This window comes from Ciona robusta, chromosome 10 (genome assembly GCF_009617815.1).
Source record: "Ciona robusta chromosome 10, ASM961781v2".
NCBI lineage: Eukaryota > Metazoa > Chordata > Ascidiacea > Phlebobranchia > Cionidae > Ciona > Ciona robusta.
The window spans coordinates 4,338,545-4,361,590 of NC_143244.1; the positions used below are offsets into that span (position 1 = coordinate 4,338,545).

At 34.1% G+C, this 23,046-nt stretch overlaps 1 protein-coding gene across 1 annotated transcript in view; it reads right to left on the reverse strand.

Moving 5' to 3' along the window:
• The window catches only part of LOC149729747 (cilia- and flagella-associated protein 54-like), a 38,516-nt gene that overhangs the window by 6,892 nt on the left and 8,578 nt on the right, over positions 1–23,046 (reverse strand). The window contains exons 15-46 of the mRNA XM_089886400.1: positions 22,590–22,756; positions 21,710–21,886; positions 20,627–20,765; positions 19,839–19,917; positions 18,954–19,153; positions 18,168–18,453; positions 17,362–17,522; positions 16,860–16,982; positions 16,256–16,398; positions 15,615–15,840; positions 14,901–15,145; positions 14,323–14,479; positions 13,560–13,709; positions 12,527–12,674; positions 12,025–12,200; positions 11,484–11,644; positions 10,978–11,223; positions 10,473–10,670; positions 9,657–9,809; positions 9,157–9,291; positions 7,902–8,060; positions 7,137–7,269; positions 6,589–6,721; positions 5,847–6,027; positions 4,995–5,195; positions 4,019–4,232; positions 3,490–3,689; positions 2,752–2,912; positions 2,043–2,185; positions 1,409–1,570; positions 722–826; positions 204–332 (exon numbers count right to left, since the gene is read on the reverse strand). Of these exons, the coding sequence (XP_089742526.1) occupies positions 204–332; positions 722–826; positions 1,409–1,570; positions 2,043–2,185; positions 2,752–2,912; positions 3,490–3,689; positions 4,019–4,232; positions 4,995–5,195; positions 5,847–6,027; positions 6,589–6,721; positions 7,137–7,269; positions 7,902–8,060; positions 9,157–9,291; positions 9,657–9,809; positions 10,473–10,670; positions 10,978–11,223; positions 11,484–11,644; positions 12,025–12,200; positions 12,527–12,674; positions 13,560–13,709; positions 14,323–14,479; positions 14,901–15,145; positions 15,615–15,840; positions 16,256–16,398; positions 16,860–16,982; positions 17,362–17,522; positions 18,168–18,453; positions 18,954–19,153; positions 19,839–19,917; positions 20,627–20,765; positions 21,710–21,886; positions 22,590–22,756 (5,391 nt within the window). The remainder of the gene's footprint in view (positions 1–203; positions 333–721; positions 827–1,408; positions 1,571–2,042; positions 2,186–2,751; positions 2,913–3,489; positions 3,690–4,018; positions 4,233–4,994; positions 5,196–5,846; positions 6,028–6,588; positions 6,722–7,136; positions 7,270–7,901; positions 8,061–9,156; positions 9,292–9,656; positions 9,810–10,472; positions 10,671–10,977; positions 11,224–11,483; positions 11,645–12,024; positions 12,201–12,526; positions 12,675–13,559; positions 13,710–14,322; positions 14,480–14,900; positions 15,146–15,614; positions 15,841–16,255; positions 16,399–16,859; positions 16,983–17,361; positions 17,523–18,167; positions 18,454–18,953; positions 19,154–19,838; positions 19,918–20,626; positions 20,766–21,709; positions 21,887–22,589; positions 22,757–23,046) is intronic.

The following is a 23,046-nucleotide window of genomic DNA, read 5'->3' on the forward strand; positions in this document are numbered from 1 at the left end:
TTTTCAGTATACGGGCAATTTAGACAACTAATTAGTGACCAATAGGTTGAAGCACTGAACTATCTTGCTCAAGGACATACACACCCACAACGGTGACAGAACCGAGCTTTGAACCTGGCATCCTGTAACAAGGAACCCAACGCTTCAACCACTGAGCTATAATGCTCCTTAGTTACAAAGAAACAGAAACACAATAATAAGACCTGTATTAAAAACAGAGCTTGCATTTCCACATCATTGCAAGCCTCAGCTTCAGCCAATCCTTCAGCACAGTAAAGTTGAGCTTGTGAGTGATCCAGTAATCCCACACTGTCAGGTAAGGAATCTCCAAGCTGTATGGAAAATATCATTTTACTTAATTTTCCCTGCGTGTTGGGGTTAGGGGTTATACCATTGGTGTTATATTGTGTACTACTTAATACACCTTGTTCCAAACTTGGAAAAAAATTAAGAAAAATAGGTTTTAGGGATAACGTTATGCAAAAATTTTTAAGGATATGTTTTAGAGAGTTTATAAGTGACCAGTTTGAAGCAATTACCATTGAGCAATTTTGACGCATATGGCCACAACTGTAGCAACATCAAACTTTAAATGCAGTTTTGTTTGATAAATATTTATTCACTTAAATTGAGTAAATGATACCAATAAATAAACATATTCTATCCTACTATTTTACCACAGCACCTACACTATAAAAACATACTAAAATAATAATGTCACCTTTCCGAGCCCCTTGATTTGGGTAGAGAGAGCTTGGCACATGAGTAATCTACAATCTAACCAAAGTCTTGCATTCAATCGACATCTGTAGATTTGTTCAATGGTCTGCAAGAAAACATTATCATTGTTTATCCAGCTTCGTGGCTTAGTGGTTTAGGTGCTTGCACCGCAACTGAATGGTACTGGGTTCAAGGCTCGTCGCTGCTACCTTTGTATGTGTTTTTCGGCAAGACAGTTCACAGACACTGCTCCAACCCAGTAGTCACTCATGGGCTGCAAAATTGTCAGTCATAAAAAGATTATCAACTAAGTTACATACGAGGTAACTCGTAAAATGGCAGAAGGTGTATGAAACATAACACTCGTGTTAGAACGACTGTCGTACTTCCACCACGCCAAGGTAAAGCATGTTACATTTATTTATTCAGTTAGCATCCAATACAAATCAGAAATGTGCTAAATTTCAGAGCGTGATGATGTATAAGAATGGTCACATCATGCTATTAAAAGCAAGGATAGAAGGGGAACAGTAGTTGTGTGTATGAAACCGAACACCTGTGTCATGACAACTGTCATGCCCTACCCCAGTAAGGTTACATTCATTCCTTTACTTTAGTATGACGACTTTTCAGGCGAATAACAAAAAAAAATTTTTTTCAGAAAATCTCCCAAAATGCACCCAAGCACCTTTTGCTGAGGTTCCTTTTGCTCCGGATCTTCCTGATCCTCTCTCCTCTTCCTCACTGCTGATCTCAGCTTCCTCTTCCCGAGCATAGGAGCATCGAACACGCTCGATTCTTGCAGAATCTGCATCGCTGAATATGCTTGTGCCGCGCTCACAGTTGATAACTAAGAAAAAAGATTTAAAGTTTAGCATATGTAAAAAAGCTTATTATATCATTGGCTTTAAAATAAAGTAGTGCCTATAGCAGACAAGCAATGGCATAATAAAGTTAAGTTCCAAACCACAGGAAACATATTATAAACACACTATGAGTTGTAGCAAGAGCAGCCAAATATATAAGTTTGCAATGCTTACTATAATATCACACGTGGTATTTACATAAGTTTGACAGCATGCATGAGCATTTTTGCTTGGAAATAGGTATTAAGAAAGGTGTTTACTAGTTGTTAGAAGGTAAGCATATGGTATTTTCTCCATTTAATAAAAATTCTGTGTTTTTATACATCTGTACATTATGAATAAAGGGTGTAATTGCTGCATGGTAAAAAGTTTATCTGAAAATTTTTTAACCAGAAAATGAAATATAAAAACTGTACTAGCTAGACTGTGGGCATGAGGTACCACTTTTACACACACCTGTCTTTGCAGTTGAATATCAGCAAGCAAGCAAAGGCCAGTCACTCTCAACCATAATGTTGAAGAACTTGAATATTCGTTCGAATCTTCCAGTGTTCTTGTGATGGCAGATGTAAGGTTCTCTGCTACAGCAAGGAGCATGCCTGGGAAAAGTTTTGTATGGGTTTTATATTAATGTAGCTTGCTTTATCATTGCATGGCGGGAAAAGGACAGTTGTTATACCATGGGTGTTTTGTTTCATTCAGGTTACGAGTTACACCGTATGTAACTTTGTAAGTGATTGATACCTTTTTTTATTATTCTATTTTGCTGAGAAATTGGAAAAAAATTTTAATGATGGGTTGGAGTGATTAAGCCCAGAGACATACATGCCTCCAATGCTTATTTAACTTAGTATTCTTCAGTTACGATATAAGCGCCATGGTGACAGACTATATACACACACATACATATATACATAATTTTTTTTATGACTCTTTTTCGTAGAGTTTTTTTACAGTTTTTAGTTGGTAAAGGACCATAAAGTATCAGAACTTATTTTATAAACTAGATTTAATAATATTGCGCTAAAATAAGCTCAATGTTGATACGCGCATAAACCAATCGCCATGCAAAATAACGCCGTTAGCGAGTTATCGTATGACGAGTTAATGCGGATCGCTATTCGCATTAACTTTTTACCATGCAAAAAGGGTATAAGTATCTTACCTTTAAGCAGTTGTTGCCCCATCGGTCTTTCTCTTTTTGTGAAAAGTTTGTTAACATATTTAGAAGTTGATGAGCTTGAAAATGCGCTGAAGTTAGAACGGGTGTCGTCAAATTGAGACGAACCACGGCGCGAACCAGCTTTTGGTGGGATGGGGTTGGATCTAAAATACAAAGCTTGTTTTTAAAATTAGATTGGTTTTATTTCAAGTTTATATTTCTTATTGTATTGTTTTTGCTTTTTTTAAAAATTAGATTGTTTTTGCAATGTTTATTTTATGTTTATTTTTTTAAACCACATTGTTTTGTAGGGTTTATTTTATCTTTATTTTTAAATTATATTGTTTTTGCAGGGTTGGATATAAAATATAGTTATTTCTGTACCAGTATGAGTTAGGATTTGAGATTTTAGAAAACTGTTTCTAAATCTTTATTGATTCACAGTCTCTTTTATTAATACAGTAACTTAAATTTGTTTTAACTCGTAATAATTTCCTGCGAATCTGACCCTGATTTGGTGCTCATGGAATTGAACGCTCTTTGTATAAAAAGAAGAACAGTAAGAATCTGGTGCAACTAGCATGTAACAGACAAAAAACAAAGTCCAACCAATATTGTATTAGAGATATGCATTTGGCCTAAATGGCGCTTTTAATACCTCCAAGGAACTTATCATATATTCTACAAAATTGGTTTCATATGCTTGTGGTTTAATAGCTACAAAAATATTTCCATACTAACCTATTTTTCATTTCATTCTGAAGGTCTGGTGACACGAACTGCAAATCGTGGGCTGTTGGTTTTTGTGGCACACAAGATATACAACTTGCTATAGATATAAGTAGCTTGGCTTGTGCAAGTGTTACTTCACATGTAAGGTGGGGTCCATACACTGAAGATAGTTGCGGAGAAATCCTCTTGCTTGCTAGGACTTCCATGGCCTAAAAGACAAGCATTTTTGTTTACTCAGATAAAAGTGACCTAAAAATATGTCGAAATTAGAAAAAAAAATCCCTTTTTAATTTGCAAAAATTACATACAAGCTGATTTGTAAAAACTAGATGGCACTGGACAATTTCTGATTTAAAAATAATTAAAACTGATATTTTTTTTAAATAAATACCTTGTTTTTAGGTTAACAGGTAATATTTGCAAATACATGGTAGTTTACTACACAGGATTAAACTTAAACGTCAAAATTGTGATTTTGTGTTTTTTTTTAATTTTTTACTGATTTTTTCGCACATTTTTTTGTCATATTTTTACCCACTTTAAGGTTATCATTATCTTCTACAGGGTTGCTTGTGTTGAATACCACGTTTGGTATTGGAGTTTCAGGTGGACTGAACGCACAGTCTGTAGGGTGGGGGAGTCGCATGCCATATAATAAGTTTAATGCGTCGTCCATTGCTTCTTTGTACATTTGTTGCCCAATTAATGCGTTTAGTTTGAGACACCTGCACTGCACTGTCTGCTGTATATCTCTGTGAAGTCAGTTTGAAAAAGTAAGTATGAAATTGGTATACAGATAGAGATGCTCAAATGTGATTAACGAAAAATGAAACACGATACAATAACGCCAGTAATAGTTTATTTTCTAAAATATTAAAAGTAATAAAGCTGTTTTTGATTAAAGCGATAATGATACCTAAAAGAGCATGTTTTACTCCAGTTTTTTTTCAGTGGTCACTTATGACACAATTTGTCAGGCATACTAGAAGAAAACACAATCACCAACAGACTTATATTTGTTGCAACTTATAAGCAGCATATTTATGTTATAAATCTCAAATTTCCTAAAATGGCACTTTAATGTAAAAAGTATTAAAATAACTGAGTGCACCCTACTTATGTATAACTCAAAGATGTCAAAAATTTATCACATATGAATTTAAACATATACTTAAAGTCCAAGACATAATAAGCCAAATCAGGCAAAAGTCCTCTGACATGCGTCAGTGTAAAACTACACCCAAACATAAAACTTCTAATATTTTAGGTATGTGTCATTAGACAAAAAAATTAATGGCAATTGCTTCAACCCAGTGGTCACTAATGGTTTGTCCAAATTATCAGCGACACATAAAAAAATGAAAAAAATCCAATAAAATAATCACCCACAAAGTAACATACTTGGTAAATTCCAAACTGACACGAGGTGTATGAACAAAACACTTGTGTTATAATGATTGTGGCCATGCGGGAATAAAGAAAGTTTCATTCATTACTGGAAAAATATCACTTACCTGCAGATAAAAGTAGCAAGGTATTGATAAAACACAAGAGGTGGTAGAGAGGACATGAAGAATTGTAAACTGATGAGTGTTTCACATAACCAGTGTAGTGAGGAAACCAATGTTTGGACGTCGCAACGGAATTTGTCGGCGAATAGGTCAACACCATTGAGCAAGCTACCACAGTGTAGTTTGCCTGCTTGGGCTTGAACCCTGGGAAATATAAAGTATCTTAACAGGAGATGAATTTACTAAATTTTTTAACAAATTTTGTTTCTGAGACAGAAAACTGAAAAATTATATTAAAAGTGTTAATATTCTATTAAGTTATTCAATAGAAATTTCATCTACTAGTACTTTAATAAATGTCAGTGGTTTTGGGTTTAATGCTCATCGCTGCGACGCTGCTCTCATTGTGGGCCTATTTGGGGGCAAGACACTTATTGACAATTGCTTCAATCCAGTGGTCCTTAATTGGTTGTCCAAATTGTCAGACATATATGACACAAAAAAATTCCCTAAAAAACAATGTGTTGCTGATAATTTGCACAGCTGATAATTTGCACAACAGCACATTAGTGACCAAGTGTCTTTCCCACGAACACATACAACCAAAATGGCAGCAGCGAAGAGCCTTGAACCTATTACCTCTGGGTTAGAGGCAGGAACTCTAACCAACTGTGCTACCGCCGTTTAAAACTTACCTAGTTCTAAATTCCGCGCCTGACTGCGACGCGGTGTTGCACCGGTCGCACGAAGGACATAAATGGCCCTTTCAGGGTGTTGGGGTAATGTGCCAAATCTGGCCTAAATCCTAGGCCCTTGACAAGAACCTCACCCATAGAGAATAAAAATAAAACTTACCTAGTTCTTGATGGGTTTGTGGTTGGTGAAGGATCCGCACCTCCAGGTCTGATCTCATACGAAGCATAATCACAATCTGCAGTGGGGTGTGGTAGTGAAGATTTGAACACCGCCCTTACTAACTGTGTTGCAAGGAAAGCGCATTCCGATTTCAAATCGACTTCAGTTGAAGTGAATTCTCCTATGTATCGAGTGTATGGTTAGATTTAAATGTGAATGAATAAATGAATGAATGTAACTTACTTTATCCTCGCGTCCCAAGAAAACGGCAGTCGCTATAACATAGGTTTATACACCTCATGCCAGCTTACGAGTTACTAAGTATGTTAGTTAGTGGGTGGATTTTTTTCATTTTTTTTTATGTATGGAGCAATTGCTGTTAACTCTCTTGCCCAAGGACACATACGCCCACAATGGTAGCAGCAATGAGTCTTGAACCCATTACCTATGTGTTAGAAGCAGGCACGCTAACCACTTTGTTATAGCGCCGGACAAAATGTTTTTAAGCTTTGTGGCAAAATAGTGTTGATGTGTTATGGCATAGCATAACAAGGTACTGAGATTTAAGCCTAAGGGTGGCTATACACAGTATCCGGCATGCGAATTCGCTTGCCAAGTCGTACACAAACCCATTACCGAGTCCCGCATGCGGCAGGGAAATCCGGACAAAACAGACAAAACGGACGAATTCCGGATACTGTGTACAGCCACGTTTAGTTTGCCTATTACCACAAACACTCACCTATTTTGCATGTAACTGTAATTGCCAGCAAGCAACCCCATAATCCGCATGTTTTTAAAAAATGTTCGGGGATTTTTTCCAAATCATCAGTTAGTTTTCTCCACTCAAATAAACTGTTCTTCTTTTTAATAATCTGTAAAAAATAAAAAAAGCTTTTGATTAAAATGCATTCATAGCATAGGCATAATGAATATTTAAATATTGCTCTTAAGGCAAAAACGTGTTTAACTTAATTCCACCAAAATTTCTTGGAAATTGGGCAAGTTTTTAACAGAAGTCATTTCTTTTTTATTTTACAACAGTCTTCACTCTTTAAAAATAAATATATTCCTATACCTGTACATATACACTGTATTACACAAATAATATACATTTTTAAACATTGTTCTATACCCCCCAAAAAGTTTGAACGTTTATATAAATTTTAATTAATGTATTTTACAGTTGTTTACATATCAAAAATAAAAAAGGTTCAAACTTTTTTTTTTAAATGTATTTTTTTTTACATTAGACTAAAATTAAAAGTCCTCCATTTTTGGGCACAATACCTGGTCCAATGATTTCATCCACCATTTATGAGCTAACTTAGTGTGGCCCTGATGAAAATAAAGATTTCCAAGTTCATGTGCAGCTTGTGCAACAAGGTCGTGCTTTGCGTGCGATTCGAGCAACTCAATTGTCCTAAAATATCATATTAATTACTCTGTTTGTCAGAATTACTTCTCTTACAGTTTTTGCAGTTTTACTGAAATGATATCAATTAAAAACGGAATGTGGGATATGATTGAATCTAGTGTACTGTGTCTCAAACTGTGCACCAAAACTTTCTTAAGGTGGCTGTACACAGGATCCAGTGTGCGAATTCGCTTGCTAAGTCGTATGCAAACCCATTACCGAGTTCCGCATGCGGCAGCGAAATCCGGACAAAACAGACAAAATTTCAGATACTGTGTACATCCAACTTTGGGTAGATTTTACCCAAAGTGTGTTTTAATAACTGTCGTTTTGTTGATATCCTTACTTTAGTTAATAACTTTGTTACAAAATCAAAGTGATAAATAGGGTTTATGTTTGTGATATGTCATGAAAAACTTTCACTGATATCAAACTGTTAGCTTGTGTTGCGTAAAATTGGAAAATATTTTGAAACAGGGTACAAGTAATGCCAGGGTACAAAATTGAAAACTTATAAAAAAAAAATTGGGTAGACTATTTAAACTAATGTCACATCAAAAGGAAATTAAATTAAAAACAAAAAATATAAAAATCGTTCAAATTTTATCAAAAAATTATAAAACAAAAAACAAGCTCACATGTTATAGGATTGTATGACAGTACTAAGCTGTGAAGATGCCACTGTTTCAACAGAATCGATTATTTCAAAATTTTTCTTCCCCACATCAACTGGTGCAGCGGAATATCTCATTTCTGCTTTGGTTGAAAATTCAACACAGGATGCATTAGATTCAAGTCTGGAATAAAATTGAAATAATGAATCAATGAATGTAACTTGCTTTATCCTTGCGTGGCCGGAAAACGACAGTCGTTATCACACGGGTTTGACACCTCGTGCCAGCTTACGAGTTACCATGTATGTTACTTTGTGGGTGATTATTTTTGGATTTTTTTATGTATGGCTGATAATTTGGACAACCAATTAGTGACCACTGGGTTGGAGTAATTGCTGTTAAGTGTCTTGCCCAAAAAAAATTAGTACCACAATAAAGTTAGATGCTGCTACCTTCGTGGGCATTTCTGCGCCCCATTGGAGTTGTGTTATAAATTTAGCAAAACCCATTTCTAGCAAAAGTCGAAAAATTAAGAAAAAAGAAATCATGGCAAAGTTAGACAGTAAGGATCTGGTGCTACGAAAACAGAACAGAGAAAAATTAGGTCCAAACAATTGTATAGTAAAAGAGATATATATTACATGTAAAGGGCATTATCAATCTCTGCAAAAGAAGCATAATACTATATACTACAACGTTAAAAAAGTGGTAACTTATAGGCAGTATGAGTTGTTCAATGTAATGCTAGTTTCATTGTCTGCTATGCAAGGATAAATAAAGTGAAATTCATTCACATATAATGTACAGCCGACATATTTCAAATTAAATGTAAATATGTTTTCAACTGTAAGCAGGTTTTAACAACAATTTTTTTGTCGCTTTTCGTTAAAAATGTTTTTAAATCATCGCTACTATGAATGAATGAATGTAACTTACTTTATCCTCGCGTGGCCGGAAAACGACAGTCGTTATCACACAGGTTTAACACCTCGTGCCAGCTTACGAGTTACCATGTATGTTACTTTGTGGGTGATTATTTTTTTTGTTGGATTTTTTGTATTTTTTATGTATGGCTGATAATTTAGACAACCCATTAGTAACCACTGGGTTGGAGCAATTGCCGTTAAGTGTCTTGCCCAAGGACACATACGCCAACAATGTTAGCACCGTCGAGCCTTGAACCCATTACCTCTGGGTTACAGGCATGCGCGCTAACCACTATACCACGGCGCCGGTTACTAAAAATCGAAAGGACAAATAAAATTATTATTATTATTACTTTGCACTTGATTTTCTTGAGCCTTTGATAGAATTATGTTGAGATGCAAGATACACCGTCATTAGTTGCCTTGAGTGTTGTAATGCCCTTGATATATATTGTGACTGGGAGAGCACAGATCTTAGCTCTTCCATGCTGGGAATGTAACACATATGTTAAGTTTTGGATAAGCTTTATTTTAAATTGGTTTTGGGTATAAAATATTTTGATAAATTTTGGGGTGTTGGCTAAATTATTACAAAACGTAAAAAATGATATTTTAGCTGTTATAACTTTTTAGGGATTAGGCAAATCGCATTCTAAGTATGTAACATGATAACGATAGCATTTTTTGGGAAAGTTTATATAATACATACATATGTGTTCAATTTAACACATATATATATTACCCAAAGTTAAGTAATTTAAAACTTTTTAAAAACACTTTGTAAAACCAAAACAAATTTCTAAGAGCTTTTCGTAAAAACTAAATAAAAAAAAAATTTGTCAGAAAAATCTACCTGTGAACGGGATCAAACGGGACACATGAGAGCGCTAGAGCACGCCTTCCACCTTCGTACACATCATGTGTTGATGGATCAATGTATCCACCTATACCAATAGGGGAGGCTTGGCAGGGAAGAGGTATACGGAGTTCATATGTAAGAAAGTCCCTAAAATATTTAAAAAATATTTTGTTAGTATCATCTAATTTGAGTTTTATAGATGATTGAATGAATGTAACTTAGTTTAACCTTGCATGGCTGGAAAACGACAGTCATTATAACACAGGTGTTCTTTTTCATACACCCCGGCTAGCTTAAGAGTTACCATGTATGTTATTTTGTTGCTGAATATTTTTTTTTACCTCTGGGTTAGAGGCAGGCGCGCTAACCACTTTGCCACAGCGCTGGACAAAGATGGTTAAGTTCCAAAGTATCTTACCTTTTTTTAATGCAAAAAATCGACCAGTTATCGTTTATAGCACATAATGTATAGGGTAACTTATATAAAATGTATAGGGTAACTTATATAAAATGTATAGGGTAACTTTTATGGTATAATTACTATTTCTGACCCACCATAAGAGTAAAAATAAGAGTCATTCATATACAAAAATTTATATATTAAAACCAAACAAAAAATCTACCCTTTTTGCTACAACATTTATATACAAAAAAATAACAGCAAAATCCGAAAATTCCACTATTTCCGCTACAAAGGTTATATATATACAAAAAATTAACAGCAAAATCCAAAAATTCTAACTCTACAAAATTTATATACAAAAAAGTAAACAGTAAAATTTCTAAAATCAACATTTCTGTTCCACCTACTTATTCAAGACACGAGACTTGTTTAATTTCGCGGCAGCTTCTTTGAACTGGGTTTGTGGATGCGGCATTCCCCCAGCCATACTGACACGATCTTTTATTCTGTGTTGTGCATGCACCATCATTGGTGTTATGACCTCACAATAGTGATTGTTTGTCACAATGGAGAAACGAAGGCATAAGTCAACCAATTGCTCCCATCTGTAAAAAAAATTTTTTCACATTTTTAAAAATAAAAATTTTAATAATAAAAAAAGGATATTTCCAAAAATCTCCAAATTAAAAGTCAATTGCCTATACAGAAATACATTGGTATCAAAGCAAAACCAATTAACATTTAATATCATTGCTTTAAACCACTAATAGGTTGTCCAAATGGTTGGCCAAACAAAAAAATACACACAAACTCGTAAGCAGACACGAGATGTATGAAACAGAACACCCATGTTATAACCACTGTCGTTTTCCAGCCAAGCGAGGATTAAAATTAATTTATTCTTTACACTACCTTTCTTCATAATGTAGCATCTGCACAGCATGAAAGAAGATCTGTTTCAAGATAGCGAAGTCAACAAAACCAACGTCATCCAAATGCTCTTCAAACTTGAGAGAGGTTCCTCCCTTCATGGACCTCATTTTCCCATCTTTTGATGTGAATAGTTTGAAACAATCTACTCCATTTTTCTCATTTACTTTGACCATCATGTCCAGAAGAAAGTCAATAGCCATGGCAACAGGTCTCCACACTACTGATCTATTCAGAAAAAGTAAAAAAATCACAAAAAAAAAGAAAAAAATCTGACACACAACTCAAAAAAAGAAGAAAAAAATCGAGGAACAAAAAATATTTTTTTGGGGTTTAAAAAAAATAGATGTTCGATAGTCTATTTAAAAAAATAAATAAAGTTGTAAGAAATTAAGGTAGACAAAATTGTAACGTTTAAAACATTTCTAAATCTTCACTACTGTAATTGAAGAGACAAAAACATAATTATTCCCTTTATTTACTCTTACCTAAGCTCGGGCACTGAGAAACTTGGCTCAGAGTTACTTGCTGTAACTTGTAGTGATGATGTAACACACGAGTACAAAGAATGGGAAATATTTTGCAACAAAGCCCAATGTTGTCCTCTATGCGCGAGAACTAATGCTCGACGGAAACTTAGCATCGTGACCTAAAAATTTCGGCAGTAATTTTATTAAACTAAAAATGATAAAAATGTTGTTTTTACACTAACATTTGTTTGGTGGATTTTTTTCCTAAAAAACAAGAAAATTAGTAATACTGACATTATATCCACATTCTAAATTAGAAATAAACCAAAAAGTACAATGAAACAAACAGTGAAAATATTAAAGGAAAACAATAAAAAGCACAGGACACTCACTTTTAAAGAGTCATACCAAAAACCCTCTTTAAAAAAATCAAGGGGAGTTCTCAGAAAAAGATGTAAAAAGCACCAGACACTCACTTTTAAAGTGTCATATCATAAACTCTCGTTAAAAAAACAGTGGCAATACTCAGAAACAGACGTAAAAAGCACCGGACACTCACTTTTAAAGTGTCGATAATAACTTGTGGTTGAACTGCAGCCACCTCAGGGTCCATGGTTTGTGTTGAAATAATAGACATTGGTGAGTTTGTACGCTGGGTGCGGGGGGTTTCTAACCCCGGTACAACGGGGTCATCGGGGGTCGTCTGATTGCCAGATGAGGGTAAAGGGGCTGTCACTGTAAAGTATTTTTAGATACATTTTTTTGTTAAACGAAATGCACATAAAACTGTTAATTTATAACATGGGTGTATTATTACACAATGATGGCTAAACACACCTTATGCACATTTATTAGGTGCCAAGTGGCCAAATATTATTGACTGCTGAAAAAAAGAAAATCAAAAAAAAAAGATTTAAAAAAATAAGAATACTTTTTATTGCCACCTTAATTTGTTCTGGTAGCACCATTAAATCAAATTCTAAACCCTTTTTTTCTAGTTGGGGGTAAAATGCTTAACTTCTACAGTTGTAGAGTAGTAACTAAATACTGTGAATGCTTACCCAGTGAAGAAGTAATCGCTAAAAACGCAGCTTTTTCGAGCGATTTAAGCGTGATGTCATCTTTGTCGTCATCGCAACTTTGTATTTGTCTACAACCATCGTTCCAACCAACAACGATCGTGCCACTTGTGCTGTACGACCACCAATCCTGATAACGATGTGGACATATATGTTATATATGTCAACACTATTAACATATATATATATATGTATGTGTGTGTTATGGTACAGTAGTTACATTTTTAACTGCTAAAATTAGGGTTTTTGAGCTTGGATGGTGTCAATATATTTGTTATACCATATATGTATATATATGTTATGATGAAGTAGTTACTTACATTATTAACTGCTAAAATTAGGGTTTTTGAGCTAGCGATGCGATTTTTTTACAATTTCATCATTTTGAATGGTGTCAATATATGTGTTATACTATATATCTATATATATATGTGTTATACTATATATATATATATATATGTGTTATACTATATATATATATATATGTGTGTTATACTATATATGTATATATATGTACGTTATGGTGAAGTAGTTACTTACATTATTTAACTGTGAAAATTAGGGTTTTTGAGCTAGCGGTGCCTTTTTTTACAATTCTAACATTTTGAATGGTGTTAACATATATGATAAATTGTATGTCAACATATATGTTATATGGCAGTGGATACTTAAAGTTTTTTTTTACTGCAACTTAAATGAGGAATTTTGACGCAACTAAAGACAGTGCCCTATGTCTCGAACTCGAACAGCTTATTTTTTCCACAAAATCAGCAATTGTATAATAGTATTGGCAGAAAAAGTGTGAAAATGTGCCAATCTCTAAAAACATGCAGTTTCAACAAAAATTGTTGTTCAGAAAAATTGCCAACCCCTAAAAAAATTGACGTACCCTTTTAAAAAAAAACAAAAATCGCATACCGTTAAAATAAAACGTTTGTTCGCACATTATGGTTTGATGAAAATTAGATGGCCACACATAATGTATTATATTTAAATCCTAGTTCCTAGTTCTTACCTGGTCAAGGAACTCCACAGTGCTACCTAGTGGATTTTTTATCCCATAGATATCATTCCTAGATTTCAGTTTGCTGAGAAATACATTTGAATAAAGCAAAGCAACAATATGATTGAACTCAGCTCTCCATGGCATTTCTTCCGTTGTTAACTGGTGATAAATAAGAAACTGTTGTATAATATTAATAACTTGATTTGTCTCTTCCATAACAGAGCGAAGATTTAAAAATATACCAAGTATGTTAATTTGTGGGTAATTATTTTTTTCTTTTTTTTATGTGTGGCTGATAGTTTGGACAACCCATTAGTGACCACTGGGTTGGAGCAATTGCTGTTAAGTGTCTTGCCCAAGGACACATATACCCACAATGGTAGCTAATCAGCTATGCTACGGCCCCGAACTTATGTTGATGTAAATGACTTTTATGTAACTCAAGTATATCAAAAACAACTCAGTACACTGTGTATACCAAATAACTTTAATACAAAATTGTAGTGAATTCCTTCGCTGAATTCCTTCTCTTTTTATTGTTACACGCCGCTCCTAGTCTACATTCCTACGTTTCTCCCGTATTTCCTAATTTTCCACGTTACTCAGTTTGCATTTGTTACTTGCCATTTGTACTGCAGTTAAGTTAGAGTGCGCGTTAAGTTGTCTTTATACCTACTTTAACTTTTTGTTTCTTTTAGGTTACCATGAAACATTTTAAGTTTGTTTAAACCTTATTTAATAAACAACTAATGAATCGTTCCAAAAACCTTACCCTTCTTAGTTTCTTCTTTTTATAAGCATTCCGATAAAACTCGACAAAATATTGCTCAAGAGTTTGGAGCGCTCTTCTCTCCGCCTCCTCCTGCTCTTCGTTTCCAACGTTCTCTCCACTCCTCTTCTTCATCAGAGCCAACTTCTTTTGCTTCTCTCTTCAAGAAAAAAAATTTTAGTATTTAAATAAAAATTACAATTTGTTTTAATTAAGTTTTTTTTTTAAATCATAAAAGAAAATTTTATCACAAGTTAAACTAAAGATTATGTAGAAAACAAATACTGTCATTTGTCATTTAAAAAAAATAAAACTAAGTTTTTATTTTTAACATTCCTTTTTATCATGCTTTTAGTTTTAATCTTAATTCTTTGGTTAATTCTTACTGTATTTCTAAAACTGACTATATATTTTAAAATGCCACACTGATATAAATGACATTGTATCGTCTGTAGGTACGTTTTATCCAAACTATTCTTTCTTTCTTTTTAATCAATAAGTTTTTTTATCAACTGTTGTTTTATGTTATGGTGACCAAAAAGATTTTCATTAAATTTCATTCATTTCACAACAAAACTCACCTCTGCTTTGTCCTCACTGCTTCATTTTTCCTATTCTTTTTCGGAACTTCATTAGAAAACTCCACAATGGCAGCTGCATATTTTCTTGCCTCGTCACCTTGTACAGCAACACCCCCTGGCTGCTTGCTCAACACAGCTCTATTTACGGCCAAAGCCTCGTTCCGTTTTCTTAGGAACCCAATAACGTCTTGTGACCACTCTAATGCAAGGTCAATCTGTTCTAACCGCAAGGCTTTGCGCAGAACCTGAAATTGGTCAGACGTTTTAAGAATTGGTAAAAAAATCCTTAGATCTCTGATTAAAAAAAATCCTTAGAGCATGCTGGGCCTCACCCATATAGTATAGCATATAAATTGGCTGTTACTGCTTAGGCAGCCTAATTTTTTTTAATTGTTTACTATTCTGCGATAATTTTTGGAACTAATTTCGAGACTTTTGTGGATAAAAAAAACGCAATAATGGAAAAAAAACTGTTTAAAATGTTTGCTTACCAGTTTTTTCACTAAAAAATCAAATTGTAAGTTACAGTATTAAAAACTGTGCACCAAATAAAAATAACGAATAGTTAAAAATATGGCAAAATTACAGACTGTGTGACATGCTATAGTAGTATATACACCTATCCAAAATTTTTTGTAACAGTAATAAACCACAAACATATCCAAAAACATTTTGTTCAAATTAGTTCAAACCACACCAACCACATTTACTTACACAAACCAAGAACTCCAAAAATCTTGTTCGTCGTCTGAACTTCCCAAGCTCCCGGTACGCCACAATCGGTCGCATCTTTGAGATCCGTGCGAGGACTTGAGGAGCCTCCTCCGCTCCAGTGAGTTCATCTGCTGCTTTGCTCTCGCGAGCTAACTCTGCAAGTCGTTCTTCCAGAGCAGCAAGCTCTTGGTTGGAGAAGACTTCCACTGTAGTACCTTTTCTTGACCTATATTTTTATGTTATTAGGTATTTTTCTAGAATTTTTTTTTATAGAATTAACTTAATACACGCAAAATTAAATCCGAGTTTGGGCTCTAGCTCTTAAGTTGGTAGCTTAGTGTATAGTGAAAGGTGTCTTTGGGCAAGACACTTAACAGAAATTGCTTCAACCCAGTGGTCACTAAAAGATATCCAAATTATCAGCCACACAGAAAAAATAACATTCAAAGTTACATACATGGTAACTTATAGGCTTGCAGAAGTTGTATGAAACAGAACACCCGTGTTATAATAAGTGTCACTTTCTGACTTTTCGAGATTAAAGCAAGTTATATTAAGTTCAGTTATATTTAGTGAGTTAGTTTATTTGGCGAACAGAACAGTATAGAATGTCCCTATCAACCAAAACTTCAAACTCTTACTTGCTTCTCTTTATAGCAGCAGCTGCATCCTCAGATAATTGAACTCCATTTTCCAACACAGGAGAATTCTCAACTCTCAGTATTTGTTTCCCAGCTTCAAGTATGGATAATGCTGTGCTGTTCTTACCGTGCTCTTTTGTAACCTAGGTAATGGTGCTTAACTTAAAAAATGGAAAATAATTTTTCTTTTTCGCTTTGAAAAATAAAGAAACATACATAATTTTTATTTATCTTTTTTCGAAAATGGAAAAACCTACACAATTTTTATTTATCTCTTAGAATTTGATAGCGAAAATCATGTTATTTAAAATACAAAGAGAAGGCAATCAACAGCAAAACAACAGTTGATAAAACATTAAAAGTGTGGGAAAGAGTGGCCTTTGCAGCCAACAGCTTCATCGCTTCTATCATTGTGGACGTATGTGTCTTTGGGCAAGACACTTAGCGGCGATTGCTCCAACCCAGTGGTCACTAATGTCTTGTCTAAATTAACAGCCATACATGAAGAGTATTATAGCGACTGTCGTTTTCCATTCACGAGAAGATAAAGCAACTTACATTCATTAAATTCACACAGCAATTTCAACAAATTCCACAGCCTCACCTTAGCTATGTAGCTGGTTAGTACAGCCACCATATGATGCAACGATTCAGTCACATTCTGTGATCGCCTCTGTCTCAATAAGTTGTTCACTTCTTGCAGTGCGTAGTGGCAACGTATGGCAACCTTATAAAATATATTTTAGATTTTCATTTTGTTCAGCTTTTTAATATGACTTTAAGTAGTTGTGTTAAAAAATCCTGTTTTTACGTTTAAAATATTTTTAATCTTCGCTACTGTAATCAAAGGGACAAATAGAGTAATTATTATTATAAAAATAGCAGTCAAATAGAAAAAAATGTGCAATACCAAATTGCAAATCAAAGTTAAGCAATATATATATATATATAGTTAAAAGTAGTAGTAGGGATTACCCTGAAATTAAAAAAATGCTTTTAAATAATTTAGTCTAATTCACGTGTTATTAAACTGTATATGATACTAACTTAACTACAGTTTAAAAAAGATGAAAACCTATACTAAACAACTGTATCCAGCCATTAACCTGTAATATGGGTAATGCTGAAATTTCAGCTTGTATGATGGGTGCTATCAACCCATATGTTTGAATAGCTGCTTGTAACAACGCATGCGAATCATTCAACCACCCAGCAAGCTCCATAGCTACTAACATTTTCTCACATTCTTGTAATCTGTGCAGTTGGCCTGGAAATATGAATGTTATTTATTAACTACAGGAATTATAACATGAATGTTTTGTTTAATGGCAAATAACGTTTTTTAACATTCTTGTAAACTATGCAGTTGGCCTGAGAAATGTAAACGAATGAACAGTTGTTATTTTATTTTAATTTGTCATTTTTTATTTGTTTTTTTTTATGTTTTATTTATTTGTCGTTGTAAGACAGGGCAACTCTAGAAGGTATAACATAAGTGTTTTGTTTTGTTTTATATGCTTAGCCACTTACAAGCAACCATGTATATAATATTGTGGGTGATTGTTTTTTTTGTATGAATTTTTTGGAAATTGGTTAGTGAAAGGGACTACTGTTAAGTATTTTGCCCAATGACGTACACATGTGTAATGGTGGCAGCATCAAGCCTTGTTGTTTAGTTAAATTTTTAAAATGTACACAAACAAATATATACTAAACAGTTTTTTAAAGTATAAAAACACATTCTATATAATATGACCAATATTGTAAAATTTTCCTGTAAATCATTTTGATGTAAATGTTCAATAATTATTACTGACTTGGAAGCAAAAGCCCATCACATTAATTGCGTTAATTCAGTCTTTTGCATTATTAGCGCTAATTCAGTTGCAAGTATTTAAAAATAAGTACTAACTTGGAAGTAAAGGGCCATTATCGCACAGTTTATCACAGAACAGCTCATTTCCCTGCACAGATGCTTGCACAGTTACAAAAACAGAAGTCAGTGCATGACGAAGCAAAACTGGTGATGATTTGACTGCCACAGACTGGTTAATATGGAAAGTTTTAAGAGAATAATCAGAACGTGCAGTGCTGGTCCATTCATCATCTGATAGCGTAGGTTGGGGGGCTACAAAGTGGTTCCATAACACAGAGCAAGCCTCCTTTGAAATATCAAGAGAACCAAGACGATAACTGGCCTGAAAATAAAAAAAATTAAGTGCTTTTAAATTAAAAAAAAAAAAATCCTAAAAATTCTTTAAAAACACCTAAAAATATGACACCAGAACTTCAGAAAATAAACTATTTAGGTATTTATTAAGATTTCAGAACGAGGTCCTGGTCAGTTGGTCGTGAAATTCGACCCTGCTGGCTTACAGTAGAACACAGTTTGGGGCTATTGAGTATATTAAACTGTAGTAATATCTTGATTCGTTTAATGAAATAATTATTGCTTAGGTTATGGCAATTGAACCCAGCAGTCTATTTAATTTTCCTCATTGCTTGATACTGCTAAAACTATGGGTGTGTGCATATTTGACGAAAACTTAGTGTAAAATGTGTCACTTGTTGTTTAAAAACTGTCATTACCCCACTACGCACAGATGGATAGATGAGTGCCACTCACTTTTTTGAACTTTATATTAAAAATTACCTACTGTGCCCAGAAAATGCTAACATTTAAAAACCTTTAACTGACCTGTGCCAGGTGTCCCCATGTAGCTAATATAGATGGAGGGTGGCAAGCTACAACAGAGTGACTTGTTTTACCAATACTGCCGCCTATTAATTTACCATCACTCGTATAAGCTGCCACAGCAAACACATAACGTTGGTTTGCTTCCAAACCACTGACATGGAGCAGACAATCTTCTCCAGCGGGTACTTCATCACCAGTGCCTATAATGTGTATTTTTACACTGAGTAAAATACATTTGCAAATGCATTATACTTTCTTTACCATAAAGAAATGTAACTTGCTTTATCCTCGCGTGGCCGAAAAACGACAGTCGTTATAACACAGGTGTTCATACACCTCGTGCCAGCTCACGAGTTACCATGTATATTACTTGGTGGGTGATAATTTTTTGGGGGATTTTTTTATGTATGGCTGATAATTTGGATAACCCATCAGTGACCACTGAGTTGGAGCAATTGCAGTGAAGTGTCTTGCCCAAGGATATATACCCCCACAATGATATAGCAGCAAACCCATTACCTCTGGGCTAGAGGCGGGTGCTAACCACTTTTCCACGACGCCAGTTAAAGTAAAACAAAAGCACAATTATCACAAAGTTACATACCCGGTTACATGTAAGCTGGCTACATAAGGATAAAACAAGTTACATTCATTCATTGAAGGTAAAGAAAATATATTCAGTCTATGTAAGTTAGCATGCATTTAGCAGAAACTGAATTCAGGTTGCTTTCATTGATTATGGCAAATTTTCCCCTAAATTTACTTAACCCTTTTAAAAATAGAAAAAAAAACGTTCTATTTGTAATAAAAATTCGGTAAGAACTAGTTAAAAATGACTGTTGCTAAAATACCCTATGGTATAAAATATTTGAACATTTTTTTTACCTGGTAAAAAATAATCATTCAGCCGAACCTTCACGTTAGATCCTGCAGCAAGCCTTCCGTAAATACGATACCATGCAACCTATTGTAAAAATGCATTGAAGGATTCCCAATCTTGCATAACTTTATTTTCAATTGTTTTTTAAAGCATTATAATATGAGTGTCTTATTTCATACACCACATAAATGATTACTAGTTGCCCATAATACGATACTACGCAAACTATTGTAAAGGAATTATTGAAAAAACTTATTTATTCCTATTTATTTTGTGGTTGGGCAACTTTGGGAATAATATGAGTGTCTTATTTCATACATGTCTTAAAAGAGTACCTGTTATCCAGAATGTAAATTTGCGGGCTTATAATTGCTTTTTTGTTTTTTCTGTATTTCTAACAATATGGAACTAATTATTACCCCTTGGGTTGGAGAAATTATTGTTAAAGGTATTGCTTAATTAAACATCAGCCATATTAAGACCAGCATTGAACTTTGGTCTAACCAATGCTCCAGACTACTATTTTTTTTTTACTCTTAAGGTGGCTGTACACAGTATCTGGAATTCGTCTGTTTTGTCTGGATTTCGCTACCGCATGCGAATTTGGACATGAGTTTGCATACGACTTCGCAAACGAATCCGCATGCCGGATACTGTGTACAGCCACCCTTACACTTTCCTCTTACGATAATCTAAAAAAATTCAAACAAATTAAGATAATGAAAAGTGTCAAATTCTTATTTTATTTGCATAATTTTGACCTACTTAAAACGTGAAAAATAAAACAACCTACTTTTGATGTTGGGTTAAAAGAGCTTGGTTTGAAGGTAACCGATTCATCAGATCTATTTAACAAGATGGGTGGAGATGGGACAACATCGGATGTAATTTCTGTGTGTTGGTGTAAATGCATCCAACTGTCTTCATATAATCTACAATACAACTGGTTTAAACTGTTGTGTTCTTGGGTTTGTATTTAGAGGCCAAATTATAGAATGAAAACTAAGGCGAGCACACACAGATATAAAGGGCACTAAATTGCGACATAGCGACACCAATTACTACATAACTACACATTTAATAATGAAACACGCTGACTGCGGCACATTGCGCAAGTCACGTGGCTAAGGCATGCCAGTGCCTTTCTGTCGCGGGTGTGCTCGGAGGCGTGTCCATAACATAAACTATTATTCTCTTCCAATTAAATGAGAGAAAAGAAGCATAAAATAATACAAAGTTACACATGTGGTAACTTATAAGTAGTACAATGTGTATAATATGTTCACACTTTCATTTTCCGCTAAGAAAGGATAAATAAGTGAAATTCATTCACATAAAATCTACAGTTCACATACTTGCAACTAAATAACTGTAAGCGTGTTTACTTTTAACAACTGTTGTTTTGTCGCTAAAACTTGTCTCTTTGTTTAAAATATTTCTAAATCTTCGCTACCGTAATCGAAGAGACAAATAAGTTATTATTGTTATATCACTCATTAAAGTAGTATCAGGAAAACAGTGTATATCTTAAAAAGTTCGATCCAATTTGTATAAATAAAAACCAGTGGTTTACAAACTTTTTTTAGCTGACACACTAAGAAAGTTAAGTAATAATCACAGTAGACTTACTACACAATAAGTATTTTTAATTAAAAGTAAGCATTCAAGTTTTTGCTGCCTGTGGGCACTTCTATTTGTAATATGATACACATTAAAAAAGTTTCATAATTTTTTGGGCATTCATTTGAGAAATACTGGTTAAAACCAATATAAATCTCACTTGGCAATAAACAATAAAAGTTTTCAAAGCATGCTTATCAATAAAACATTATATGTGTAATAACAGAACAAAATTCTATGTTTCGTTTAGTTTTACCTTTTTTCTTCTAGTTCAGCTTTTTTCAGAACACCCATAGCACTACTGAGTAGTTTAGAGACTTTGGGGTGACCAGGACAAAGTTGGTTAGCTTTTTGCATGAGTAGAATAGACTTGGAGATGAAACTACTGCCCACATATTTATTGATGATTTCTTCAGTAACTTGCAACTCTTGACTGAAAATCAAAATGTTAAAATAATACATAATAATATAGTAAGGTGGGGGAAGATGGGACACCTTTTTATTCTATTTTCTTGTCCCATTTGGTAGGAAACAAAGAGCATTCAAGGAATTAAAAAAACATATTCTCACGACTCCCATAGGCGGTTGTTATTTGTTTAAAACATGATCAGGATATTTGGATATTATGTGCTAAAGGTGTCGTATCTTCCCCCACCCTACTATACAAAATTTTTATTTTTCTCTTAAAAATGATAGCGAAGATTATGTTATTTAAAGAACGAAGAGAAGGGAATCAACGGCAAAAAATAGTTGGTAAAACACGCTATGAGTAATCCTTTCACAAGAATCGTCCTGCTATATAGACACCAGATCAGGGTTAGATTCACAGAATTTAATACAGAATGAATGAATGTAACTTACTTTATCCTCGTGTGGCTGGAAAACGACAGCCGTTATCACATGGGTTTAACACCTCGTACTTTGTAGGTGAATATTTCTTTTAGGATTTTTTATGTATGGCTGATAATTTGGACAAGCCATTAGTGACCACTGGGTTGGAGCAATTGTCTTGCCCAAGGACACATACGCCCACAATGGTAGCAGCGACGAGCCTTGAACCCATTACCTCTGGGTAACAGGCAGGCGTGCTAACCTCTAACCATTAAGATTATTTGTGTTTTGGTATGTAAACTTACATAGTGGTAGCAGGTCTACTACTAGATGCTGTTAGGTCACTGTATATCTTTGAAGTCTGATTTTGTTGCCTGTCAATCAGCTTCAGTGCTATTCGGTGATGCACGACCAGCAATTCAATATGCAAGTCACGGATCAGCGCATCCGTTGTAGAAATATCAGTGTCTGCCTGTAGAATTATAAATGTTTTTATCATTTATTACTTTTAGATTAAAAAAAAAAAAAAAAAAAAAAAAAAACTATTAATACATAAAACAAAAAAAAACAGCAAAAAAAACAATTGTTTACAGCAATAAATAGTGGGACAACCTTTAAAACAAAGTTAGGTATTTTTTTGAAGCTCTACCAATAATACTAATGTGTTCACTTTGTTTTCATACCAAGTAACCATTTTTTGGTCAGTAAACTTATAAATCGTTTAAAATGAAAACCGACACTTTCACACACTTTTTACAATTA